General features: G+C 46.7%; 2 protein-coding genes across 5 annotated transcripts in view; one reads left to right on the top strand and one right to left on the bottom strand.

The window, feature by feature from the left end:
* PXN (paxillin) overlaps positions 1-975 on the bottom strand; it is a 46904-nt gene extending 45929 nt beyond the window's left edge. For all 3 annotated transcript variants that reach the window (XM_080649511.1, XM_080649512.1, XM_080649514.1), the window contains exon 1: positions 835-975. In XM_080649511.1, the coding sequence (XP_080505637.1) occupies positions 835-847 (13 nt within the window). In that variant the 5' untranslated portion in view covers positions 848-975. The remainder of the gene's footprint in view (positions 1-834) is intronic.
* Positions 976-15024: 14049 nt separating this feature from the next.
* Positions 15025-27225, top strand: SIRT4 (sirtuin 4). Of its 2 annotated transcripts, none has more exons than XM_080650310.1 (5): positions 15025-15104; positions 20838-21335; positions 24098-24264; positions 24359-24571; positions 26794-27225. In XM_080650310.1, the coding sequence occupies exons 2-4, from the start codon at positions 20839-20841 to the stop codon at positions 24520-24522; spliced, it is 828 nt and encodes a 275-aa protein (XP_080506436.1). In that variant the 5' UTR covers positions 15025-15104; position 20838; the 3' UTR covers positions 24523-24571; positions 26794-27225. The 2 variants fall into 2 exon arrangements, with proteins under 2 accessions (XP_080506436.1, XP_080506435.1); XM_080650309.1 differs by having other exon boundaries at positions 15053-15104; positions 23970-24264.
* Positions 27226-27915: the final 690 nt, after the last annotated feature.

Here is a 27915-nt window from a genome sequence, read left to right as displayed (position 1 = left end):
AGGACAGTTCAAAGATGGCCATACCTGGAGGCCCACTTCCCTCCTCTTTCCCTGGCATTTCACCAGCGTCTGGGAGTGGGGTGCCGATTCCGTCTCCCCAGTTTACTCCTTTAAGATTAGGCTGGTGTATGATACGCTAGCAAAGGGGACGGCTGGGACCCGGAGGGGAGACGGCAATCAGTGAAATGGAGTGACCGGTCCATGACACAGGGTGGCCAGACCTGAAGTGGGGGGTCAGTGGGACGCATGGGAAACTTGTCTTTGTAGGGGGAGGCTCATCTCTAACTTGTGGATCTGACATGAAAGGCTGGGCTCGGAGAGGCTATCCCTGAAGTGGGCGCGGTCCTCCGGGGGTGGGGAGCATGCCCTGGAATGGAGGGACCAGCTAGTGAGAGCAGGCAGCTGCTCCCCGAGTTGGGCGGTGGATCTGTGCGGTGGGGGTGGGGAGCGGTCTGTGAAGCGAGGGTCCCCTCGCTGGGGAGGTGGTCTGCTCCAGGCAGTGAGGGTCCTGCCCCAGTAGCAGTCGGGGCGGGTCCCTGAGGTGCAAGCTGTTCCCTGGGGCTGGTCTGGGAGATGGGGGTGGGTCCCCGAGGGCCGGGTCCGAGGTGGGGTCGTCCCCGAGGCGGGGGTGGCGGCTGTGAGGCCGGTGCAGGGCCGGCCTGGTCGGGGCTCAGGCCCGGCACGAGATCCCCGCCCGGCAGAGCGCCGGCCGGCAGGGACCCAGCGGGGATCCGGCCACCAGGGGTGGGATCCCAGGGCCCGCCGTTCGCTCGCGCCCGCCCGCCCCGGGGCCGCGCGCCCTCCGCTGCCTCCGCCCTGGCCCCGCTCACTCACCCAGGTCGTCCATGGCGGGGCCGCGAGCGCCGGGAACCGGCTAGACGTCCCGCTCGCTGCCCGTCCTGGGGCCGCCGCTCTCCGCCCGCAACTTTTCCGCCACGAGCCTCGGCCCGGAATGGAACGCGCCGCCGCCGCGCGCCCCCGCGCCCGGCCGTCTTCGCGGACACGCGCGCCCCGCCCCCGCGCGTTCCCGCGAGCACCTTGGTCCCGCCCCATGCGCGCCAGCCCCGCCCCCTCCGCGGCCCGCGAGCGCGCGCCTAGCCGGGACGGTGGGCGACGCTGGGCGGGGCGGCGGCGCCCCCTCGCGGCACAGGCGACAGGTGGGTGACTCCCAGGCCTTCAGGCCCTCCTGTCAGTCTTTCTGTCCGTCTCAAAGTCACATGCCCATCGCCTGTCTTGATATCTCAGTCTGATCTGTGTCTGTCCATCCACCAGACACTCATCACATGTCTGTCCGCCGGAGAGTCGGATTGGTCTGCCTGTCTTTCTCCCAGTAGGTCCCCTCCCAGGAGAGCCTAAATCCACACCAGGCAAGGAAGCGGGGACCTGTGGAGGACCTTTCCTGGGGTCGCCCTCTGGGCCCATGACAGTGTAACTCGCAGCCCAGCCTTTGGGGCAGATTCAGTATTTCCAGGTTCTGTATCTCCATCTTCCACATGTCCACTCTCCCAGAGGGAGACTTCTGAACTCTGCATGGAGCAGAAGGGACCCCCTTAGACATTAAAAGAAAAACAACGAAGAGGTTACACCCAGTGCCAGGCACAGTGTCTGGAACACCCCACTGCCACCCAGAGGGCTCTCTCCCACAGACTCAGAAATCGAGTAATAATAACAACTACCATTTACTAAGTGACAGATACTATATGGCTATTATCTAAATTAATTCTCATAAAGGTAGTTATTACTATCAGCCCTTCCCCACATTTTTTCAATTTTATATAAAAACTAGGGGCCCAGTGCACAAATTCGTACACCTTGAAAGGAACTGTGGGCTGCAAGGCAGCGGTGGGCACAGGGGTGGATCGCGGCCCATCCTCCATGCCCCTCCTCCGTGGCCCAGTCCCCTGTCTACCGGCAGCCCCGCTCCCGCCACAGCAGCTCCCACATGCTGACGGCACCAGCCCCGCTCACACCTGCTGATGTCACTGAGCGATTGGGACCGGCGCTGTCAGTGGGTGCGAGCAGCAGCTGCCGGCCCCTCAGGAGCAGGGGGAGGTGGAGAAGCCCTCAGGGGCGATGGGGGCCGGCAGCCGCCGCTTGCACCCGCTGATGGCACCAGATGGGACCGCAGTGCACAGCAGCAAAGAATTTTCAGTAACCACCAGAGGCTCACCCCGATCACAGTGACTGGCACCCTGCCTTGGTCTGGCACCCCTGCTCACCTGCTCTACCATCCCACTGTGGCCAATGCCTGCCATGTTCAGCGCGCACCCCCTGGTGGTCAGCACACGTCATAGCGACCAGTTGTTCGGTTGTTCAGTTGTTCCATTTGATCTATTTGCATATTAGGGTTTTATATATATAGATACTCTGCAGCCCTAGCCGGTTTGGCTCAGTGGATAGAGCATCTGCCTTGCAGATCGAGAGGCCCGGGGTTCCATTCCGGTCAAGGGCACATACCTCGGTTGCAGGCTCCTCCCCGGCCCAAGCCCTAGTCAGGGTTCATGCAGGAGGCAACCAATCAATGTGTTTCACATTGATAGTTCTCTCTGTCTTTCCCTTTCCCTTCCACTCTCTCTAAAAATCACTGAAAAAATATCCTCGGGTGAGGATTTAAAAAAAAATACTCTGCAAACACAGCTTCCAACTCCCCTTCCCCCAAGAATCCAGCCCCCAAGACACTCTGTGTCAGGCCAGACCCTCCAGGAAGCAGATGTTGAGAGAGTTGCCTTGCTGCCTGTGAACGAGAAAGGGGAAGAAGCAGGACTGGGTAAAGAGAGACTCAGATCTGACAAAGGCCGACGCAACTGGTGGGAGGAGTCCCCTCTGAGCAGTGCCCAGGCCCCAGTTCCCCACCATGTCCAGCCACTGGCTGGGGATGCATCCCAGAGCAGTGTGGTCTTGTGTCTGGAAACTGTCATTCGTCCAGCTGGATAACCAGCTCTTTTCTGAAGGCAGAACCAAGAGGTTCACCTCTGTAGCTGCCACATCCTCTTATACTAAAATTCAAGAGCCAAACCCTAGCCACTTTAGCTCAGTAGATAGAGGGTCGGCCTGCAGACTGAAGGGTTCCGGGTTCGATTCCGGTCAAGGGCGTATGTCTGGGTTGCAGGCTTGATTCCCAGTAGGGAGCGTGCAGGAAGCAACTGATCAATGAGTCGCTCTCATCAGTGATGTTTCTATCTCTCTCTCCCTCTCCCTTCCTCTCTGAAATCAATAAAAAAATATATTTTTTAAAAAGTGTGGGGTACAGCCGAAACCGGTTTGGCTCAGTGGACAGAGCGTCAGCCTGCGGACTGAAAGGTCCCAGGTTCGATTCCGGTCAAGGGCATGTACCTTGGTTGCGGTCACATTCCCAGTAGGGGTTGTGCAGGAGGCAGCTGATCGATGTTTCTCTCTCATCAATGTTTCTAACTCTCTATCCCTCACCCTTCCTCTCTGTAAAAAAATCAATAAAATATATATAACCTTTAACCAAGGTACATGCCCTTGACTGGAATCGAACCTGGGACCCTTGAGTCCGCAGACCGACGCTCTATCCACTGAGCCAAACCAGTTTCGGCTATTTTTTATTTTTTTAAATATATTTTTATTGATTTCAGAGAGGATGGGATAGGGAGAGAGAGATAGAAACATCAATGATGAGAGAGAATCATCGATCAGCTGCCTCCTGCATGCCCCACACTGGGGATCGGGCCCAAATCACTTCCTAACCAGCTAGGCTATGTCAGGGCTCCTGTTATTAAGATCTTTACTTAGCAACCTGAAGCACTTGTCATAATTACAATTAAATAGTTCTTATGCACTTGTTGTTTGCCTCTATTCATCTTCTACTAGACTTTATTATATATATATATATATATATATATATATATATATATATATTTTTTTTTATTTTTTATTTTTTTTTTTTTCAGAGAGGAAGGGAGAGGGAGAGATAGAAACATCAATGATGAGAGAGAATCATTGATTGGCTGCCTCCTACAGGCCTCCTACTGGGGATCGAGCCCAAAACCTGGGCATGTGCCCTTGACTGGAATTGAACACCGGGACCCTTCAGTCCGCAGGCCAACGCTCTATCCACTGAGCCAAACCAGCTAGGGTATTCTTCTACTAGACTTTAGACTTCAGAAAGGCAAAGACCATATCTGTCTTGTTCACTGTTCTACCCCAGTGCCTGGCATAGGGCATAGCACATAGTAGGTGCTCAATAAAAATATGCTATGTGAATAACATTTATTAAGTACTACCTAATGAATTAAGGTTAGGGCTGCACTAATTGATGCTGGAAAGAAAGAGGGGATTAAGAAAAGAAAAAAAATGATTTAGAGTAATAAATCCCAGAGCTTAGAATATAGATGTAGAAATGTTCTTTACAAAAGCAACAATTGGTCCTTGTAGAAAGATAATTAGAAAGGAAAAAAAAAAGAAGATAAACTAAGAGATAAAAATCCACAATCCATAAAACTGAATGCCCAGTTGTACATTCTTCTAGACCATTGTGTTACACACATATACGTATCTATATCACATATACAAAATGTTTAAATGTGCATTTTTATATTCATGTACACTGCTTTGAAAACTGTTATTTTTCTCTTTTTTTATTGTCTAAAGTTTTACATATGTCTCCTTTTTCCCCAATTGACCTCCCCGCCCCGGCCATTCCCACCCGGGGCAAGCCCCCACCGCCCCAGTGTCTGTGTCCATGGTTATGCTAACATGCATGCACACAAGTCCTTTGGTTGATCTCTAACCCCTGCCCGCCCCTGCCATTTGTCTCTGGATCTATTTGAAAACTGTTATTTTTCACTTAACACTATCTTGTAAGCTACTTTTCATGGCATTCAATATTTTTCTAAAACATGATTTTGGGGGGCAAAATAGGGTTCCATCGTATTACTGTTCCAGTATTTACCAGTTCCCTGGTTAAATTTAGTTATTTCCAAGATTTCACAGTAACCAGCAATGCTGATAAGAACATCGTGGTAGCCCTGGCTGGTTTGGCTCAGTGGATAGAGCATCGGCCTTCGGACTGAAGGGTTCCAGGTTCGATTCCAGTCAGGGGCATGTACCTTGGTTGCAGGCACATCCCCAGTAGGGGGTGTGCAGGAGGCAGCTGATCAATGTTTCTCTCTCATCAATGTTTCTGGCTCTCTGTCCCTCTCCCTTCCTCTCTGTAAAAAAATCAATAAAACATATTAAAAAAAAAAAAAAAGAACATCGTGGTAGTTAAATCTTGGGGCACATCCTTAATTATTTCCTGAAGATCAATTCTTAGAAGCAGAAGTGCTGTGTCAGAGGTTAAGTGCGCTGCCGTCAGTCCTTTTGCTGGGTGCCAATACAGCACTGTCCATAACAACTGTGTCTACATAAATATATACTGACATTTCACGCACACTGACTCCCACATAATACGTTAGGGTGACCCCATGAAGAATTGCCACAAAGCCTATCCGGCGTGGCTCAGTGGTTGACATAAAACAGTTCTAAGAAACAAAAAACAAAAAACGGAACAGTGTGTGTAACGAGTATCTTTGTGGAGAAAAATGGGAAACAATTTATTTGTTTGAAATGCTTACACATGGTGGAGCATCTCTGGAAGAATAAATAAACTCTAGTGTCATCTGGCAAGGGGTGGGGTGGGGTGGGGTGGGGTGGGAGAATGGGGTAGCTGGGGATCAGGAATGGGAAGGAGATTTCCCTAAATACCCTTTGGGATCTTCTGAATTTTGAACCACATACACAACCTTATCTATCCCTAGAATGAGTTAATATTTCAAAATAAAACACAACTGTATTGTAAAAATGACACCTCAGACATTAACATTAATCAGCTGCAAAGAGTGATTCAAATCAGGCCTGGAAAGGTTTCCTGGAAAAGAGGGAACTCTGAGCCGATTTTTGGAGAGTAAGAGGCCATGGGATGGCATCCAGAAGGAGGGGTGAGTTAGTGATCAGAAATGTATGCTGAGCCTGGCTGATGTGGTTCTGGTGGTCGAGTGTCAACCCATGAATCAGGAGGTCATGGTTCGACTCCCGGTCAGGGCACATGCCCCAGTTGCAGGCTCGATCCCCAGTGTGGGGTGTGCAGGAGGCAGCCAATCCATGATTCTCTCTCATCATTGGTGTTTTTATCTCCCTCTCCCTCTCCCTTCTTCTCTGAAATAAATAAAAATATATTTTAAAAATAAATGAGCCCTAACTGGTTTGGCTCAGTGGATAGAGCGTCGGCCTGCGGACTGAAGGGTCCCAGGTTTGATTCCGGTCAAGGGCATGTACCTGGGTTGCCAGCACATCCCCAGTGGAGGGTGTGCTGGAGGCGGCTGATCGATGTTTCTCTCTCATCGATGTTTCTAACTCTCTGTCCCTCTCCCTTCCTCTCTGTAAAAAATCAATAAAATATATTTATAAATAAATAAATAAATAAATAAATAAATAAATAAATGAAATGAAATGAAATGAAATGAAATGAAATGAAAGAGGTGCCCACTGTAGCAATCAATGTATTTGCCCAGAAAGCCACATAGGAGGGCGTCTGGAGAATGTCTGCAGTTTTCACACGATTCTCCCGGGTTAGGGAGGGGAGGGGGAACGCATATCCAGTTCTAACACTTGTTTGTTCTGTAATCCTGACCCGCTCCCCTTCCTCCATGTAAGGAAATATCCTTGGAAACATCAGCCCCTGATGGAACAGACCCCCACCTAACCCTCCCACAGTTCCCGAGCCAGCCTGGACCCATTGGCTCTAGGGGATGGAAAAGGGGGACCCCAAGGACTATGTCAGCAGGGAAAGGGTCCACCAGCCCCCAATCAAGCCTCTCAGTGTTCAAATGACAGCAGGATGTCTGCAAGCTCACCAGCTTCTCTAGATGAAACATATCCCATGCCCGAGGGGCCCTCAGTATCCATCTCAGAAGAGAGCTGGCTCACAGCTCTCAATCGCTGGGAAAATTTACTGAGGCCCTGGCTGGTGTGCATTGTCCCATGCACTGAAAGGTCATCGGTTCGATTCCCGGTCAGGGCACAAACCCAGGTTTCCAGTCCAATCCTTGGTTGGGAGGCAGCTGATCGATGTTACTCTTGCATCAATGTTTCTTTCTCCCTCTCCCTTCCTCTCTCTCTCAAATCAATAAACACATTTTTTAAAAATTAACTATGGCCAATTTATTTTTTTCCAAAAAACTTTGAAGCCAGGCTTTCTGGGTTCAAATCCTCTCCACTAACCACTTGCTGTGTGACCCTAGGCCACTTACTTAACTTCTCTGTGCCTTAGTGTCCCTGCTGTAAAAGGATGTCAGGATCACATCTATCTCAGAGGCCATGGGTCTCCATCCTGGCTGTGCATGAGAATCACCTGGGAAGCTTTTAAAAATTCTGATGCCCAGGCTGCATTCCAGGCCAATTAAATCAGAATTTATAAAGATTAGTCTTGTCCTAACAGGTTTGGCTCAGTGGATAGAGCATCGGCCTGTGGACTCTAAGGGTCCCAGGTTTGATTCCGGGCAGGGGCGTGTGCGTTGGTCGCAGGCACATGCCCAGTGGGGAGTGTGCAGGAGGCAGCTGATAGATGTTTCTCTCTCATCGATGTTTCTGGCTCTCTGTCCCTCTCCCTTCCTCTCTGTAAAAAATCAATAAATTTTCTAAAAAAAAATAAAATAAAATTAGTCTTGGGCAAAAATATATTTTTTAAAGCTTCCTAGGTGATTTCATGTCTCACCAAGGAAGTCTCCTTGCCATAGAAAGTGTGTGGGTGCTAAATGAGATAATATAGGGAAAGTGCTCCCAATGGTACTTGACACAAAGTTAAATGCTTTGGTGGGGGATGTAGGACCAAGAATCCGAGATTGGGAGGTGGTCAGGGAAGGCTTCCTGGAGGAGGGGGTGGCTGAACTGTGAACTGAAGGAGGAAAGAGGACAGGATGCATTTCAGCAGTAGCAACAGCACCTGCTGGGGTCTGAAGCCAGGAGGATGTGGCCCTTTGCAGGAACTGAAAGTCACTCCCTGTGGCTGGAGCTGAGAAAGGAAAAAGGAAGGGCTGGGGAGAAGGCATTGTACTGGGTCCTCTATGAGGTCAGAGGTCATGGAAAATCACTGGGCTTTATTCTGGCATGAAAGTTTTAAGCAGGGCAATGAGTGACCTAGAGGAGAGCCTTCACTACCACCACCGCCACCACCAAATCAGAAGCAGCAAAGCCTTTTAGCCTTTTCTTACTTTTTCTTTAAAAAGATGTTTTTATTGACTTCAGAAAGGGAGAGGGAGAGACAGCTGATCCCTGGTTGGGAGGCAGCTGATCGATGTTACTCTCACATCAATGTTTCTTTCTCCCTCTCCCTTCCTCTCTCTCTCTCTCTCAAATCAATAAACACATTTTTTTAAATGATGAGAGAGAATCACCAATTGTCTGCCTCTTGCACACCCCTTCCTGGGGATCGAGCCCACAAGCTGGGTATGGGCCCTGATTGGGAATCGAACTGGCGCAACGTTTTTGTGCACGGGAGGAAGCTCAACCAGCTAACTTATTTTTTTTTAAATATATTTTTATTGATTTCAGAGGGGAAGGGAGAGGGAGAGAGAGATAGAAACATCAATGATGAGAGAGAATCATTGAATGGCTACCTCCTGCATGCCCCACACTGGAGATGGAGCCCCATAACCCCAGCCATCTGCCCTGAGAATCGAACCGTGACCTCCTGGTTCCTAGGTCAACGTTCAACCACTGAGCCACACCGGCCGGGCACAACTAACTTTTTGATCCATACAAAAGTTGCCATGGGAAGAAGGACCCATCTTCTATTTTATCAGGCCTGTTTTGACACCCAGATTAGCAGCTAGAGTGGAAAGAAAAGGTTGGTGTGCATTATCAGAGCATGCTGTCAATGATATTTATAGCTCCTTGAAACGTCAGACTCTGGATGGCATATACTGGCAACTCTTGCAGGTCCCATAATCAATGTGGAGTCTCCAGGATGCCCCTTTGAGCAGTTATCACGGACCCCCTCTGTCCATCACATTTGTTCGGTTCTGACACACTGGCTTGTCGGGGGACACTGGTTCTGAACACAGGCCCTGATCCCAGGAAACCTACCCTGGGTTCCACAGAAGAAGCGATGTTAATTTATCTTACTCAGCCATGACATCTTGGCGCCTGATCAGGAAGTGGTGCAGGGCTGTGGGTGTGAAAAGAAAAGGGCTTTTAGTATCAAATGGTTTCTGTATTAAGCGTCGTTCATCCACAGATAACTGACTACATAAGGCAAAATGCACTTTAAAGAACGTGTGTGTGTGTGTGTGTGTGTGTGTGAGAGAGAGAGAGAGAGAGAGAGAGAGAGAGAGAGAGAGCAGTTACTGCCTTAACCAGGTGCTTACACTCAGCATCACTAATAGTGGAAGATACAGTACAAAGTTCACAAAGCCGCCTCTGTGGTGCTCTTGAATCTAGCTTTGAGGTCTACCTTCCACTTGACAGGATGTACAGCGGGCAGAGGGACATGTTAACGCCACAGGGGACACAATCAGGTGAAGCCAGAATGTGGGACATTCTGCAAAGTAACTGCTTTGGACTCTTCAAAATCTCAATGTCCTTAAGGAAAGAAAAAAGGCAAGGGGACTTGTTTAGATGATAAAACACCAATTTTCGGCTGGTATGCCATGGCACAGGTATGCCTCAAGAACTTTTTAAAATGCAATACCTGACTATATAGTCAGGGGCACTGACCTCTTTTCCCTGAGATTGTCAAATTTTAAAAATGACAGTAGCCATCTGGTGTGAATGAATCAAAATGATATACCTTTTTTGTTGTTGCTTATCCTCGCGGGAGGATATTTTTCCCATTGATTTTTAGAATGGAATGGAGTGGGAGAGACAGAAAGAAACATGGATGTGAGAGGGACACAACAACTGGTTGCCTCCTGCAAGCGCCCCAACCGGGCCGGGAAACGAGCCTGCAACCGAGGTACGCGCCCGGAATCGAACCCACCACCCTTCAGTCTAGGGGCCGACGCTCTAACCACTGAACAACCCAGCTAGGGCAACCTTTTTTTCTTAGATCGGCAACACTTTTGGATGCGATACTTTCAGTTTCCCTTCCAAGTCTGCGAATCTGTGACCCTTCTGAAAGGGGTTGCCTACTACACAGTAGGGCTGGAAGGGAGGTGGACGCTGCCATTGGCTGAATTTTGGTGTGTAGGTGAGGTTGCCACAACCAACCGCACACGCCCTGCAGTGCAAGGTCTCCGGGATGCAATGCCAGGTTCCTGGAGACCACACCTCCCATAGACTCCTCACACAAAAAAGACAAGACAGGAAAACAAGACAGTAAGTCAGAACAAGGTTAAGTTGCAAATGGCTGGTAAACAAGCGGAAACTTCACATACTCTCTTTAAAACAGCTCAGATCCAGTCTCCGTAGAGACTGTCAAAAATTGCCAGTGCCGACTGTATTTCAAGTCGTCACGGCGGGGTATTGGGAAAAGTTTTCAATTAGCAATAATCGCGCCTCGGATACACCTCATTGGCTACGATACTGCCACTGCGCAAAGCTGACGCCATGAGTGCCAGCCACACTCCCTGGCGGATGGGAACGGCCTTTACACTGAGGGTGACCATCTGCCGGCGAGTTCGTGTATTTGACCCGTTCCCCTTGGAGCAGTTGTATTTCAGGCCCATCTGCACGAGAGATTTCTTGTTGTTGGACCATCTCGCATAGAACGTCCAGATTTTGGGGAATGAGCGTACATTCGCTGGGGATGCTGGGGGATTTTATGCAAATCAGCATAACGTCACAGAGATGACTGTAATGACTTGAATTTGGAGAAAAAGGGAGCGGCGGGAAGGCAGCGAAAGCGAGGGTGAGCCGAAGAGCAACAAGTAGCTGGGTGCGCGGGCGCAGATGCCGGGCGCAGGGGCCAGAGGGAGCATTTCCGGAGCAGCTACATCTCGGGTGTTAGCAGCGCGATAAAGACGAAAAGATGCAACGTGGACGGGAGAAAACAGGCCCAAGCCACTTTCCACAAGTAAAGACTTGAACAGCGAAGGCAACTTTCGCACCTAACTCCTCGTAACTGCACAAAAAGTGAATCTTTTTTTCCAACTGAAAAATTCAGTCTCCGTAGAGACCGTCAAAAATTGCCAGTGCCGACTATATTTCAAGTCGTCACGGCGGGGTATTGGGAAAAGTTTTCAATTAGCAATAATCGCGCCTCGGATAAACCTCATTGGCTACGATACTGCCACTGCGCAAAGCTGGCGAACGCTTCGCCTGCTCATCGTCCCCAATAAGCAAGGTTCCTAATTCAAAAAGGCGAGTTTGAAGCTCATGGAAAAACTTTCAATTATTGTTTGGTTGAAAATTATACGGCCATATTAGGATCTCTCGAAAATGCATAAGCTGTTTTTGAAGATTTTCTTGCTTTATTTCACTTCACTAGATTTTGGTGGAGAATGAAGCAAAGCATTATGGGAGGGAACATGCTAGTAACCTAATGCAGACTAGGAATTGGGGCGGATGAGAAACGGGCTCAGTGTCAGGGTACTGTTCACTTGATTCCCAATTAACAGGGTAGCTGTTCTCTCCAAAATAAAATGTTTTTATTATGGTAAAATATACGTAACAAAGCTTGCCACGTTAACCATTTTCAAGTGTACAGTAGCATCAAATACATTTTACATGGCTTGCAACCATCGCTGCTCTACATCTCCAGAACTTTTCCATCATCCCAAACTGAAACTCTGTACCCATTAAACACTAACTTTCCATCGTTCCTCCCCCCACCCCCTGGCAACCTCTATTCTACTTCCTGTCTCGATGAATTTGATTATTCTAAGTACCTCACATTAGCAGGATCATCCAATATTTGACCTTTTGTGTCTGGCTTGTTTCATGTTTTTAATGTCCATCCATGCTGTAGTATATTTCAGTTTCATTCTATGACTGATATTCCGTTATATGGAATTTTGTTATCTATTCATTCTACAATGGGCATGCATTGCTTCTATCTTTTCTTAAATGTAATTCTTTTTAAAAAAATTTTTTTTTTATTGATTTCAGAGAGGAAGGGAGAGGGAGATAGAAACATCAATGAGAGAGAATCATTGATCAGCTGCCTCCTGCACGCCCCCTCCTGGGGATTAAGTCCGCAAGCCGGGCATGTGCTGTTGACTGGAATCAAACCTGGGACCCTGCAGTCCGCAGGCGGATGCTTTATACACTGAGCAAGCCAGCTAAGGCTGCTTTTACCGTTTTAAAAAATATGTTTTTATCTCTGGGAAGGCGGGGGTGGTGGGTGGGTGGGAAGAGATCAACCAAAGAATTTGTATGCATATATGCATATCCCCTGGACACAGATGATAGGGTGGTGAAGGCCTGGGGTGGCGGGTAGGGGCGGGCTAGAAGGGGTCAATGGGAGGGAAATGGGGGACTTACGTAATACTTTCAACAATAAAGACTTAAAAAATAAAAAAATAAAAACTTTTTATTGATTTTAGAGAGAACGGGACGGGGAGAGAGAGAATGAAAAATTGATATGTAAGAGAGTCAACCGGCTGCCTCCTACATGCCCCCCACTGGAGATTGAGCCCACAACCCGGGCATGTGTCCTGACCGGGAATCGATCCGGAGACCTTTCAGTGCGTGGGAGGATGCTCAACCAACTGAGCATCTACCCTTTGGCTCTCGTAAATAGTGCTCCTAGGAACACGGGCATAGAAGTATCAGTTTGAGTCCTTGTTTTCAATTTTTGTGTATATACTTAGAAGTGGAATTTCTGGATCATATACTACTTATATGTTTAATATAAAAGAGTTTTCTGTGGACATCTTAATTTAGAAGAGAGAGGCTGAAAGAAAGAAGCTATTTCCACAGCTGTGTTCACAGCTCATGAAGTTTGAAGTGACGTTCACTCTCATTGCCTGTGTTCCCTCTGCAAGTGGAAAGCTGGGAGAAACTGCTACCTGCACTTGAGCTATATTCTCCAAAATACTTCCGGTTTTTGCTACTCGTTAAGATGCAAATAGTAGTCTCTGAGAAAGAAACCTTCTCCTCAATATTTTATTATAAAAATATTTCAAACACGAAACATTTAAACTATTGTTCAGTGAATATTCATGTAGTTGTCATCTGGATGCAAAAGTGACCATCTTTGAAAGGCCTGTATGATGCTGATGTATAGTTAATTTTCCTCCCAGCTATAAATGCCAGGGTAGGAAAACAGCAGGAATAGCAGCACTAACAATCTGATGAATTTAGATTAATTTGCTTTGATATAATCCATGACTTAGTCATTCATTTCTGGTGTGGTGGAGTTGTGAGAAATAAAAAGCCCTGGCAGGTGTGGCTCAGTAGGTTGAGCGTTGTCTCCTGCACTGAAAGGTTGCCGGTTTGATTCCTGATTGGGGCACATGCCCAGGTTGCGGGTTCAATCAGGTGCATGCAGGAGGCAGCTGATCTGTTTCTCTCTCTCTCTCTCTCTCTCTGCCCTCCCTTCCTCTCTCTAAAATAAATAATAAAAAATAAAATTAATCTTTAAAAAAGAGAGAGAAATAAAAAGGACTTAGCCCTTGAGAATGTCTTGATTGGGTGGCTCATTACCTCCTGTCAGTAGCTCTCAAGGGAAATGGTGTGTTTCACCAGCTGTCTTGGATGACTTCATCCTCCACAGATAACTTTCCAGCACTAGGAGAAAATGGAAAATTCAGTTAACTTCTCCCCAGAACATTAGATTCTTTGGGGTCTGAAAGCACAGTAGTTGTATATTCCTAGCCAGTCTCTATTAATAATGCTCATCCTGCTTGGAGAACTGAAAAAATAACATGGGTTTGAAATACCCATGTTAAAATAATAAAATTTGGCTGGGGTGGGAGGAATGTCACTTTTGGGGCATTTCCACGGTTTTGATCAAATACTCATGTGTGCGGAAAATGTTCTGGATTACCATCGTTTTGACTTGGTAAAGGTTTCCAGTCTGCATTTTGGTCCTTTCTGTTGGCCAGCGGACAGATTAAGGAAGGCACAAAGGGCTGCCTATGGCAGGTGATTCTCCAGCTTAGTGACCTAGCCGAGCAGTTGCTGGAGGCACTGCTCCCAAACTACTGCCCCCATTACTTTCCCAGTATTTACCTCCGCACGTTCGGTGGAGGACCAGGAGTCATACTCTCACTCCAGCTTCCATACTCTTCCTCGGGGCTTCAGTTTATCTTAAACCGGGGGAAGTGGTTCCACAGGTGGTCTTCAAGGTCCCTGCTAACTGCCTAAAACACTTACAAATTGATTGATAGCTTATTTAGGTGATGCTATAGAGCAGAGGTTCTCATAGGCCACACATTTGAAACAAGTGGGAAGTTTGAAAACCGACTTAATGCCCCAGGTGTTTCCCCAGAGTGAAAGCCAGGCTTTGTGTTGGTTAACTTAGTAACGCACAAGATGGAAGATAAAATTGGAGAAGCCAAGTGGGTAAACACATTAGTCCCTGTATATTAGAGTTGGCTTTATTGTTCATGAATATGTAAAAACATCAAATTTTCAGGTACTTGTGAATGTACTTGACAACCCACAGCAAGGTGGGAACTTGACCCTGTCACAGTGAGTGGAAGGGTCCCGGGTTTGATTCCAGTCAAGGGCACATGCCCGGGTTGCGGGCTCAATCCCCCGTGGAGGGCGTGCAGGAGGCAGCCTATCAATGATTCTCTCTCATCATTGATATTTCTCTCTCCCTCTCCCTTCTTCCCTGAAATCAATAAAAATATATTTCAAAATAAATAAAAATAAAGGTCAATGGAAAAAATATCCTCGGGTGAGGATAAACAAAAAGAGAAAGAGAGAATGAATTCCTAAGGGCTGTTTGGATGTATGATTTTGCTCTTTAAAGACGTTGGTGTGACGCTCAGGGAGGACCATGTATGGTATTGGCTTAGGTGAGAGCAGCACATCCACGAGGAGCCTTCAGGGGGCGCAACTGGACAACCTAGTTATAGCAACTGTGAAACCTAGAGAATTGTGGGACTTGTAGTGTTTGCATTATTTAAGGTTCGTAAACTACATTACCCAAAATGCAAATGTAGCCAGTCAGTCCCACTGTCGGACTTGAAGTGTCCCTTAAGCTGTGAAAGGTAAGTGTGCTCCTTGCGGGCTGCGAGGTTTCTAGAGGTCGTGGGTTTCTTATAAGGGATTGCATTTCTCCTCTTTGCCCTTTGGCGGGACCTGGGAGAGAGCAGCCGTTCTAATAGGGCGTGTTTTCAGCGGGACTTCCTGGGTCTCAGGAATCAGGACTCTGTATTTGTTTAGCTGTTCACGTGGAATGTCAAGGAGAAATCGGGGTCCTGAATCCAATCTGGAAGTCCAAACATAAAATAATGTTTACATATGGGGCTCACGTCACTAGGGAATTTCTGTATTCTATCAAATAATGCCAACGACTTGTGTTTACAGCTAGGAAAGCGGACACACGGGTATAATGACTTGCCAGGTTTCACTACTGTTGCTGTATGCAAGTAGCTGTTTGCAATTGAGAGTAACTAAAATAATATGGGGGAAAACGAAAAACAAGAGGTGTGCGTGTGCTTAATTATATTAGTAAAATAAAAAGTCTGAGCAAACAACTTTATTAACACCTGGCATACAGGAACTCAAATGTGCTTCCTTAGCATATGAAGAAATAAGATAGTTCTGGTTGCAGGTTCAATTCTCAGCCAGGGCACACACCTCAGCTGCGGGTTTGATCCCCCGTCAGGGCTGTATGGAGGCCGCCAATCATTGTTCTTTCTCACATCGATGTTGCTCTCTCTCCCTCTCCCTTGCTCGAAAAATTGATGGGGAAAAAACATATCCTCAGGTGAGGATTAAAACATAATAATAATAAATAAGATAATTCTAATTTAGAAAATGGGATGTAGGGTTATGGAATACAAAGTTCCCCAAGGGATGGTATTAACTAAAATATAAATATATTCCTCTGATGGAGACATCTTCAGGTGCAGTCATAGATGGAATAACAATGCGGTATTAGGGGATTTAAAGGATATTGAGGTAAGCCATTAACCTCTTGAAGTTTACAAGGAATTCATGTCTGACCAGCTGGTGTTACTGGGAGATTCACAATAGGGCCTTAGATTATACTGCTTTACCAATTTTTACTTTATCCTCCCTCCTTTTTAAAATAGGCTATGTTTTGACAGCCCCTCTTTAAAAAAAATACCAAAATATACAGTTCCCTTAAATGCAGAAAGCCTTTTTAAGTTAATTTTCATCTGATGGCTACAGCACAGTAGGTTCTTAAGAGGTCAGGAAGATAAGATTGGCTCGGGCTGTGATGAAATGGACCAGAGGCTCTACAGCAGTGGTTCTCAACCTGTGGGTCACGACCCACAGGTTGAGAACCGCTAGCAGGGTCGCCTAAGACCATCAGAAAACACAGATATTTACATTACGATTCATAACAGTAGCAAAATTACAGTTGTGAAGTAGCAACGAAAATAATTTTATGGTTGGGGTCACCACAACATGAGGAACTGTATTAAAGGGTCGCGGCATTAGAAAGGTTGAGAACCAACTGCTTTAAGGTAAAGCATTCCACATTTTAGCTTCTCTTCAGACTTCTCCATTCTTTTTTTCTTTGCCTAACTTTTCTGATCATATCTCTCTTTTTTTTTTTTTTAAATATATTTTATTGATTTTCACAGAGAGGAAGGGAGAGGGATAGAGAGCCAGAAACATCGATGAGAGAGAAACATCGATCAGCTGCCTCCTGCACACCTCCTACTGGGGATGTGCCCGCAACCAAGGTACATGCCCTTGTCCGGAATCGAACCTGGGACCTTTCAGTCCGCAGGCCGACGCTCTATCCACTGAGCCAAACCGGTTTCGGCTGATCATATCTCTTAAGCTTTAAAAATATTCAAAAGATATAATCATTTTCCTTCATCTCACGGCTTTTGGCATTTCTGCACTACTACTGTCCTGAGCCTACTTGGACATCTGCAAGCAGACATTCCTCTGAGGAATTACTTTAAAAAAATTTATTGTGGTGATAGAATAATATAATGACCCCCAATCCATGGGCCTATCACCCAGCTTTAATGATTAACAATTCTTGGTTAATCTTGTTTTATTTCTATACTCCTATCTACTCCACAACCTTCCCCATATTATTTTGAAGCAAATCCTCCTAAATATATAATTTTATCCAAATATTTCAATATATTACTCAGTAGGATGAGAACTTTTTAAAATATTATCTGTCATATGTTAAATAATTAATAGTAATTTCTTTTTTAAAAAAATATATTTTATTGATTTTTTACAGAGAGGAAGGGAGAGGGATAGAGAGCTAGAAACATCGATGAGAGAGAAACATCGATCAGCTGCCTCCTGCACGCCCCCTACTGGGGATGTGCCCGCAACCAAGGTACATGCCCTTGACTGGAATCGAACCCAGGACCCTTCAGTCCCCAGGCCGACGCTCTATCCACTGAGCCAAACCGGCTAGGGCAATAGTAATTTCTTAATATCAAACATCCAGTTAATGTTTAATTTTCCAGTCTATACTAATAAAAGGGTAATATGCTAATTAGACTGGGAGACCTTCTGGGAGACCTTCGCAGTCCTGGACAAAGCCATGGTGGCGGGGCTGAGGCAGAGGCAGTTAGGGGCGATCAGGACAGGAGGGGAAGGCAGTTGGGGGCAAGCAGGCCAGCAGTGTGGGGGGCAGTTGGGGGCGATCAGGCCGGCAGGGGGGGCAGTTGGGGGCGAGCAGGCTGGCAGGCAGAGTGGTTAGGGGTGATCAAGCAGGCAGGCAGGTGAGCGGTTAGGAGCCACGGTCCCGGATTGTGAGAGGGATGTCCGACTGCCGGTTTAGGCCCGGGGTCCCAGATTGGAGAGGGTGCAGGCTGGTCTGAGGGACACCCCACTCCGTGCATGAATTTTGTGCACCTGGCCACCAGTTATTTTATAAATGTCATATTTTAAAAGCTTGTTTGGATCAGGATTCAAATAAGGCCCACATACTTTAATCTATATAATCCCCTCTTCGTATATCTATGTCTATATCTCTATCTCTTGCAGTTTATTTGTTGGGAGAAATTTGTCTGTCTGTCCTGTAGTTTCCCATGGTCTGGACTTTACTGATTGACAAATGGGTCATCTAACATGCTGCTTTGGGCTCTGTATTTCCTATAAACAAACATTAATTAGCTCTAGAGACTTGATTAGAGTCAAGTTCAATTTTTTTTTTTGGCCAACATCACATCTTCCGAGAGTCTCAGAAATCTGGTCCTCTCTTTTGTAATGTTGATGATGCTCAGCGCCTAGATCCTTTGTTTCTCAGCTAGAAAAATGAAGATGCCCTGGCTGGTGTGGCTCAGTTGGTTGAGTGTTGTCCCTTGCACCAAGAGGATCGCTGGTTCAATCCTGGTCAGGGCACATGCTGGGGTATGGATTGACCCCCAGTAGCAGGTGTGCAGGAGGCAGCCAATGGATGTTTCTCTCTCTCCCTCTAAAATCAATTTTAAAAACATATTAAAAATGCTGCTACTTAAGAAACAATGTGAATGAAGTTCTGATACATTCTCCCTTCCTCCAGCTCCTGGCAACTCTTGACCTACTGTCACTATGGATTTGCCAGTTCTGGACATTTCATATAAGTGGAGTCATGATTTTTGACCTTTTGTGATTGGCTTTTTATACCTAACATAATGTTTTCAATGTTTATCCATATTGTACCATATATCAGAACGTCATTCATTTTTTAAAAAATAGATGTTTGTTGATTTTAGAGAGGAAGGGAGAGGGAGAGAGATAGAAACATCAATGAGAGAATCGTTGATTGGCTGCCTCCTGCACGCCCCACACTAGGGATCAAGCCTGCAACCTGGGCATGTGCCTTGACCAGGAATTGAACCATGACCTCCTGGATCATAGGTTGGGGGTCAACCACTGAGCCATGCCGGCCCGGCTTTGTTCTTCTTCTTCTTCTTCTTTTTTTTTTTGGTGAGCTGGTGGGTGTTTTTATTTCCTTCTTGCTGTTTTTCTGAATTTTCCAAATTTTCTACAATGATCACTTTCATTTATATATAACATCAATCTACTCAATAAAAATATATCATGTGTTAGGGAAAATAAAATAATAGTAATAATGAATAGGCACATCTTTGAGCACTTACCACGTGCCCAGCAAGATTCTAAGTGTTTTATATTGAGTATCCCAGTTAATCTTCCTTTTTCAGATGAGGAAAAGGGGGACTGGGGCGTTAAGTCACTTGCACAGGTCACACAGCTTGCAAGGATAGGAGCCCGAGGTGAATGAATTACCGCAGCGGGAGAGAAGCTCCGAGTTTCTCAGAAGCACAGGCACATGTGCATGACTGGCTTGAGGACTCCGAGAGAACTGTTTAATCTCCGAGTCCTCATTTCCCTTGCCCCGAGCTGACCTAGATGACCACAGCAATGCCTGCTACTATCTGTTCAGTGTGCGGCCGTCTGTAACGTAACCAGCTAGTCCCAGACTCTGGAGCCCCATACGTTCTGCCAGTAAGTGTTAAAAACAACACAGAAAGCCAAGCTCAAATGCTTTCTTCCCCCCAAGGCTTTCTTGATTCTCTTTCCTTTCTCCCTCCCCCTCTCTAGTGCATTTGGGGTCCAGCTGCCTCCACCCCAAACTGGGAGCCCTCAGAAAGCAGCAGAGTCTGTTTCGCCCTGTTCTGGAAGTCACCCCAAGGCCTGATCCCTGAGAACCAGGGAATGCTTCTCCTTACGTGGATGTGAGCCTTCTGAACTCTTGGAGCCTCAGTTTTCTCTGTGCACAGCCCATTTCAGGGACTGGTGCCACCACTCACTCAGCCGCTCAGGCTTAGTACCCTAACTCATACTCTCCTCCCTCTCCTTAAGCCAGGGGTGGGCAAACTTTTTGACTCGAGGGCCACAATGGGTTCTTAAACTGGACCGGAGGGCCGGAACAAAAGCATGGATGGAGTGTTTGTGTGAACTAATATAAATTAAAAGTAAAGGAGCGGAGGGGAGAGCAAGAGAACCCTCCGCTCTTTTCGGCTCCGCGGGCCGAATAGAACAGCCGAACGGGCCGGATCCGGCCCGCGGGCCGTAGTTTGCCCACGGCTGCAAGCCCACATCCAACCAACCACGAGACACTGGGTTCCTTTCCTAAGTATCTCCGGGACCCTTCTCCTCCTCTCCATTGTCACTGTGGCCTCCTAAGTCAGCTACCACCGCGCACCCCTCTCTGCCAGGCTTAGCTCTCATCTCCCTTTTCCCAGGCCCACTCCTGCCGGCTTCATTCATTGTTATAGCTGAATAATATTCCACTGTGTGGACAGACCACATTTTGTTTATCTGCTCATCAACTGATGGTTACCTTTGTTTTTTAAAAACATTTAAAAAAACTGAAAAACATAAACAACAACAAAAAGAATTTATAAAAAACAAACAAGCCATCCCCTCCCCCTGAAGTTCACAGATACAGAGAACAGATTGGTGGCGGCCAAAGGCTGGGGTGGGGGTGGGAGGAGAAATGGCTAAAGGTGGTCAAAAGGTATAAAACTCCAGTTATGAAATAAATAAGTCATGGGGATATAATGTACTGCATGGTGAATACTGTAGTGCACATTTGAAAGTTGCTAAGAGAGTAGATCTTAAAATTCCTCGTCACAAGAATAAAATTTTTATAACTCTGTGGTGACAGATGTAACTAAACTTATTGTGGTGATCATTTCACAATATATCAAATACTGAGTCATTGTTGTACACCTGAAGCTAATATGTTATATATATATATATCAATTATACCTAAACCAATCAATCAATCGTTTTTTTACATGAGGTTTCTCTCTCTCTAGAATGAAGATGAACTTTGGGTTGACTTTCAGGGCAGTGAGAGGCTGCTGGATGGTGAACCTCAGCCAACAGTGCTCACATGGATCCATTGGATTATTTGTGCCACCAAGTCCTCCTGTGGACCCTGAGAAGGTCAAAGAGCTACAGCGCTTCGTCACTCTTTCCAAGAGACTCCTAGTGATGACTGGGGCCGGAGTCTCCACTGAGTCAGGGATCCCGGACTACAGGTCTGAAAAGGTGGGACTCTATGCCCGCACTGACCGGAGGCCCATCCAGCATCGGGATTTTGTACAGAGTGCTCCAGTCCGTCAGCGGTACTGGGCGAGAAACTTTGTGGGCTGGCCTCAGTTCTCCTCTCATCAGCCTAACCCTGCACACTGGGCTCTGAGCAGCTGGGAGAGACTCGGAAAGCTGTACTGGTTGGTGACCCAGAATGTGGACGCCTTGCACACCAAGGCGGGGAGTCAGCGCCTAACAGAGCTGCACGGATGCATGCACAGGTGCAGACACGTCTGAAAGGTTTGAATGCAGAAATGTGTAAGAGCAGAGACCTTGGCTGACCTATCACTGTTGTCTTCATTAGATTTGAGAAAAGGATTTGGGAGCAAGTTTAATTTGGAGTTGATCCCACCAAACTCATTGAGGGAGTGGGGAAGTGAAATGGGGAAGGGAGGAAAGCCAAAAAGGGTACGTTAGCGAACGGGTTGCTGCTCTGGGCTGCGGGGGCCCTCTGCCTGTCTAGAGAGCATGCTTCAGAATTCTCCCTGAAAGTCAGGGCAGCTGGGTGTTTAGCCAGCATCTCCCATCCCTCACTGGTCAAAGGTCACTCTTGGGGGATTAACTCCCTAACACTGACTCTGCTCCTCCAGAGGAAGCTTGCTCGGCCACAGGAAGCTGTGCGCACTGGCTGTCCTAGGGGCCTGTGAGCAGAGCACCGACAGCATGTGCTGCAAACTGCTGCGTCTGGCGCCTGGACACACAGAACACTGTGGCCGGCACGTGGGAGTCAGACCCAGTAGGTACTGCCGGAATGGATACCTGCAGCCTGGCAATAACTTGTAGCTAATTGGAGACCATTGCCTTATCTTCAGCCCAGAGACCCGCCCGCTGATCATAAAATACTTACTGGGTGCCTACAACGTGTGGTGTGTACTGTGTGTTACTTGGTGTGGAGGGATCAAAACCAACATATAAAACTTGCTCTGCTTTACATGTGAGAACTATGTAATCTGCTTGGGGGAGACCCAAAAACAACCCGTTTAATGACCAACGACTCCACGTGAGTGTTAAATGGTGTGGTCCTCAACGGACAAGCTTTATGAGTTCAGAGACACAGACTTAGTAAAGATTGGAGAAATCGGGGAATCTTGTGGGTAAGGAGGGGCTTGAGACTGGCTCAGACTTGATTAGGCAAAGGAGGGGAAAGAGCTTTCTAAACGAAAGGAATGTGAGAGCCCAGGAGAGACCAGTCTGGCCTCTGGGGAGACTGGTATGAGGTCAGGTGTCTGGGAAGGCTAAACCCAACTCACAAAAAGTTATGCAGGGCCGTTTGGGACTGTTGTGAGACCAATGGGCTATTACTGCTTTCTGAGCAAGAAAGCAACCTGATAAAATACCATTTGAGGAAGGCCCGACAGGAACAGAAAAGGCGCAGGGTCAGCCTGCAGGACCTGGACTCAGGTGATGGCAGGGGAATGAGAGAACCAATGATGTATGGGTCCTGGGGTGTTTAGCCATCATCTCCCATCCCTCACGGGTCAAAGATCACTCTTGGGGGATTTTTGTCCCCTCTCCCCCGCAAATGTCAAACATCTACAAAAGTAAAGAGAATAGTATAATGAACTCCCATATATATACCATTATCCAGATTCAAAGATTTTTATCATACCTACTTTATCCCTTCTTTCCCTGTGTCTTTGAAACATTTTAAAACAAATCCAAGATTTCTTATCATTGCAGGCGGGGCCTTTTAAATAAAAAATACACATCATAATCTGATGGTTGACTAGATCGAGTGAAAGGAGTTTTTCCCCAGGGTTTCAGTAACTAGAGAAATGATGGTGATGGAGAAGTTGGTGGAGGCATGTGGTTGAAGACAGAAGGTGAACCTGACAGGTCAGTCAAGGAGACTTGGAGTTGGACTCCAGTTTCGGGGAGAGAGCAGGAGTGGAGTCCTATGCAGAGGAAACCATTAGCACAGAGGCACTGAGGCTGTGTAATCAGAGTCCCCAACTGGGGGACGTAGACCGAAGACAAGCTGGGGGGTTGAGCAGAGGAAGACCCAGTTAAACCAGCTCTTGTTCTTCCTTTCACAGCTATTTAGTAGGCAGTGTCCTAGGCCAGCGGTCGCCCATCGGGGGTCTGCGGACCACTGGTGGTCCGTGAGGTCTGAAAGGTTGGCGTGTGCTGGTTTAAGGCAAGAGAGGCAAGACTCAGAGTTCTAGACCTCACAGAGCTCAGGTTCTGGTTATTAGAGAGGTGACAAGAGAACCGGAAGATACCATGTCATAGACATCAAGGGAGAAAGTGTTTTAAAGAAAGGATGGTGATGGCCCAGCCGGTGTGGCTCAGTGGTTGAGTGTCGACCCATGAACCAAGAGGTCACAGGATCAATTCCTGGTCAGGGCACATGCCCGGGTTGCAGGCTCGATCCCCAGTAGGGGGCGTGCAGGATGCAGCCGATCGATGCTTCTAACTCTCTATGCCTCTCTAACATCAACAAAAACATTAAAAAACAAAATTTTTTTAAAAATGAAAGGATGGTGATGGATAGCAATAATTACAGTAGATGAGGACAACAGGGAATGGAGGGGGAAACTGGTTTTGGTACTAAGGAGATCATTTATGTGGTAGAGAATTTGCAGTCGTGCTAAGGATAAAAATAAGCTGGCTGGAGGGTAAGCAGGGAGTGTTTAGTAAGGAAACAGAGGTACATTACTTGTTCTAGAAGGTCGACAGTGGGAGGAAGGTGAGAAACGGAGGTAGCTGAGGCGGTCATGAGAAGCTATTCCTAAAACTGGGTGATGGGAAAAGGAAGTGATGATGGAGGGACTAAAAAGCGTTGGGGGTACCCCGTCTTTGGCAGCATGTGCCCCCCCAGGACAGCCGTTCATCGGCCTCCTCTTTGGTTTCAGGGTCCTCTGCCTGGATTGTGGAGAGCAGACTCCGCGTGGGGTGCTGCAGGAGCGCTTCGAGGCCCTGAACCCCACCTGGAGTGCGGAGGCCCATGGCCTGGCCCCTGATGGCGACGTCTTTCTCACAGAGGAGCAGGTGCAGAGCTTTCGGGTTCCCGCCTGCGCTCGCTGTGGAGGCCCGCTGAAACCAGATGTCGTTTTCTTCGGGGACACAGTGAACCCCGACAAGGTCGACTTTGTGCACAGGCGCGTCAAAGAAGCCGACTCTCTCTTGGTGGTGGGATCGTCCTTACAGGTAATGGACTGTCACTGTCCGTTTGGGGCCCCCTACCAGCAATCTCTTCCTGCGTCTAGCGATCTCTTACCTGTGCCGCCTCCTCCTCCTCCAGGTGTACTCCGGTTACAGGTTTATCCTCACTGCCCGGGAGAAGAAGTTACCGATTGCCATACTGAACATCGGGCCCACGCGGTCGGATCACCTGGCATGCCTGAAGCTGGATTCGCCATGTGGGGAGCTGCTGCCTTTAATAGACCCACAATGACCACGGCCTGATGTTCCTGAGCCAGAAGCTGGGACTTTTGCGTGTATCTTGCTGCTAAAGGTAAATGCCTTCTCAGCTATTCGATTCCAGTTCCCATTCATCTGAGAGCACTGACAAAATATAGAAGGTTCTAGGCTTTTTTTCTTTTTTGGTCTTTTTAAAAAATATATTATTATTAATTTCAGAGAGGAAGGGAGAGAGAGATAGAAACATCAGTGATGAGAAAGAATCATTGATGGGCTGCCTCCCGTACACCCCCTACGGGGATCGAGCCCGCAACCCGGGCATGTGTCCTTGACCGGAACCCTTCAGTCCACAGGCTGACGCTCTATCCAATGAGACAAACCGGCTAGGGCGGTTCTAGGCTTCTTAATGTGTGGCCATTCTGAATTTATTTTTTAATGTACATTAAGCTATACTGTTTGAAAGACTATGATTTTCAAATTGTAGGCACATAGCTATTTAAATATTCCAAAATCTACCATAACCTTTTCTGTTTTTTAAAAATAACAGCTTTATTGAGATATAATTCACATACCTTTAAAAGTATACAATTAAGCCCTAACCGGTTTGGCTCAGTGGACAGAGCGTTGGTCTGCAGACTGAAAGGTCCCAGGTTCGATTCTGGTCAAGGGCATGTACCTTGGTTGCGGGCACATCCCCAGTAGGAGGTGTGCAGGAGGCAGCTGATCGATGTTTCTAACTCTCTACCCCTCTCCCTTCATCTCTGTAAAGAATCAATAAAATATATTTTTAAAAAGTATACAATTAAGTTGTTTTTATTACATTCACAAAGTTGTACATTAATGACCACTCTCTAATTTAAGAATATTTTCATCATCCCAGGAAGAAATCTTGTACCCATTAGCAGTCATTCCCCATCCTCCAGCCGCCCCCCCCCCCACACCACCAGTCCTGGCAACAACTAATCTTTCTGTTTCAGCTTAGTCTAGACATTTCATATATATGTAGCCTTTTGTGTCTGGCTTTTTCACTTAATGTTTTCAGCGTTTATCCATATGGTAGCATGTGTGAGTATATCTAATTTAATCTGTGAGTACAACCACCTTTTTTTCAATAGGCTTTATTTTTTAGAGCAGTTTTAGGTTCACAGGATTGAGCAGAAAGTGAAGAGTTCCCATATACTACTTGAATCGAATGATAAAAGTATGTTTCATTCTGTAAGAAACTGCCCAACTGTCTTCCAAGGTGGCTGTTCCATTTGAACTGCCACCAGCAATGGATGAGAGTTCCACTTCAACAACCATTTTTAAAAACTGTTCTCATTGAACTGTACACGCAGAGAAGTGCACGCACCCTAAGTGGGCCTCTTAATGACGACCTACAGCATCTAGGTCAAGGAACAGAACACCACCAGCACCCAGAAGTCCCCGTGGCACTTTGCAAAGTTTTTATTGATTTCAGAGAGAGGAAGGGAGAGGGAGAGAGGGATAGAAACATCAATGATGAGAGAGAATCACTGATCCGCTGCCTCCTATATACCCCACACAGGGGATTAAACCCGAAAGCCAGGCATGTACCCCAACCAGGAATCAAACCATGACCTCCTGGTTCATAGGTCAACACTCAACCACTAAGCCACACGGGCTGGGCCCTGTGACACATTTTACTAGTTTCTTATTACTAGAATAACACCTATTTATTGTAGAAGTTTAGATGATGCAGGTAAGTAAAAATAATATAATACAAATTACCCATAATCCTACCACCGAGATAACCAAAGTTTAACATTCTGGTATAACTAAATCTGTTTTTACAAATATTGAATCATAGTGTTTCATTATATCCTATTCTGTAATGGCCATATTTATATGTCCTAAGTGCTATACAGTAGGACCTCGGGTTACGTCGGATCCATTCCTATGGCGCGATGTAAGGCGATTTTCGCCCTAAGTCGCAACCCACTTACATAAGCACCTACGTCACTCACATGGAGCACAGACACAGCAGTAATGAAGTGAAACAGTAAAAAATAAATAAAAGAAAGATAACAATTCCTGACCTTTACTTGTGGTAAATACGGTAAATAATAAAAATATAAAGCACATATGTACATACACTGAAATGATGGAACTTTTTTATAAATAAATGGGAGATGGCGATGTAACCACGAAACGACGTACGTCGAGTCCGACGTAACCCGAGGACTGCCTGTAATTTTTTTAATGCTATAAGTTTTTCAATGGTAGGCTGGTTCCCCATCATTTCCCCCACTCCACTCTTGCCTTATTTTGGCATCAATTTGTTTCATTTCTTTTCAGATCCCTAAGGATTCATCCCTTCTCCCTTTGTCGAAGCTCACCGAGCACCGCTCTGCAGCCTCTCCGAAGTGGGCACGTTTCCGAGCCGAGGAGTTCAGTCTTTCCATTGATGAGATTTGCCCCTGAAGACAGACTTTTTCAAAGCAGCAGCTTCTCCTGATAGGAAAATGCTTTCAGTCCCCTTTTATCTCCTCAGGCAGAAGAAATGGCCCAAGAATATGTAGGTCAGGATGGTCTCTGGAGGACTAGCCCAGGGCTCACTAATGTGTGTGTGTTGGGGAGAGTAATGGGAGAAGGGAATGACTTAATTTATTATTCTAAATGGTCAAATGTCTTTCACTGAACTATTTTGATTTATTTTTTGAAAAGATGAACTATGCTATGAATTAATTGTTTATGAACCAAGGAATAAAGGAATCATTTTGAATAGCACACCAGGTATGCGGCTGTACGTTTCTATTTTTTAATCAGCTAAAAGCAAAGGGGACTTGATTGACATGGTTCTCTAAGAATTTCTGCTTCATTTCAGCCCAAATGAGACACCTGCCTTGAACCTGGTCTGCAGGGAGGAAATAGTGATTCCCAAATGGAATCTTAAATTGATTTGTTTCTGCCAGGGGATGCAGCAAGACTTGTTTGGTTACTGCATTAGCCAGAAAGAATCCTTGTGCCAGGGCAAAGCTTTCTGCACAATCTCATTAGGAAGTGAAGTGGACGGAAGAATCGCAGTCTTTTGTCTACAATTGGGGCGAGCAATGCACGCTCACCCTGCACCTGCCTGGGAAGCAGGTTTCAGTTAACCGGGGTGGCCAGGATCCGAACACACAGAGTGCTTCTCACCCGCGCAACTGTTGGTTTGCCGCGGCCATGAATGAACTCTGAACAGGTGTAAGGTTTTCTACTCTCATTCCAGCTTTTTTGCACATGGAGATCCTGAAGTATTTTGAACCAGATTTGCTCAGTTATCCAAAGTCAGTACCAATAATTTATTCAATCTGGGCCTTTTCAAAAAATATGTATTTTATTGATTTTTTACAGAGGAAGGGATAGGGATAGAGAGTTAGAAACATCGATCAGCCGCCTCCTGCACACCCCCTACTGGGGATGTGCCCGCAACCAAGG

The sequence above is a fragment of the Plecotus auritus genome (genome assembly GCF_963455305.1).
Source record: "Plecotus auritus genome assembly, chromosome: 13".
Taxonomy (NCBI): domain Eukaryota; kingdom Metazoa; phylum Chordata; class Mammalia; order Chiroptera; family Vespertilionidae; genus Plecotus; species Plecotus auritus.
The sequence above is the reverse complement of the archived record's forward strand: the minus strand, read 5'-3'. Positions and strand labels throughout refer to the sequence as shown.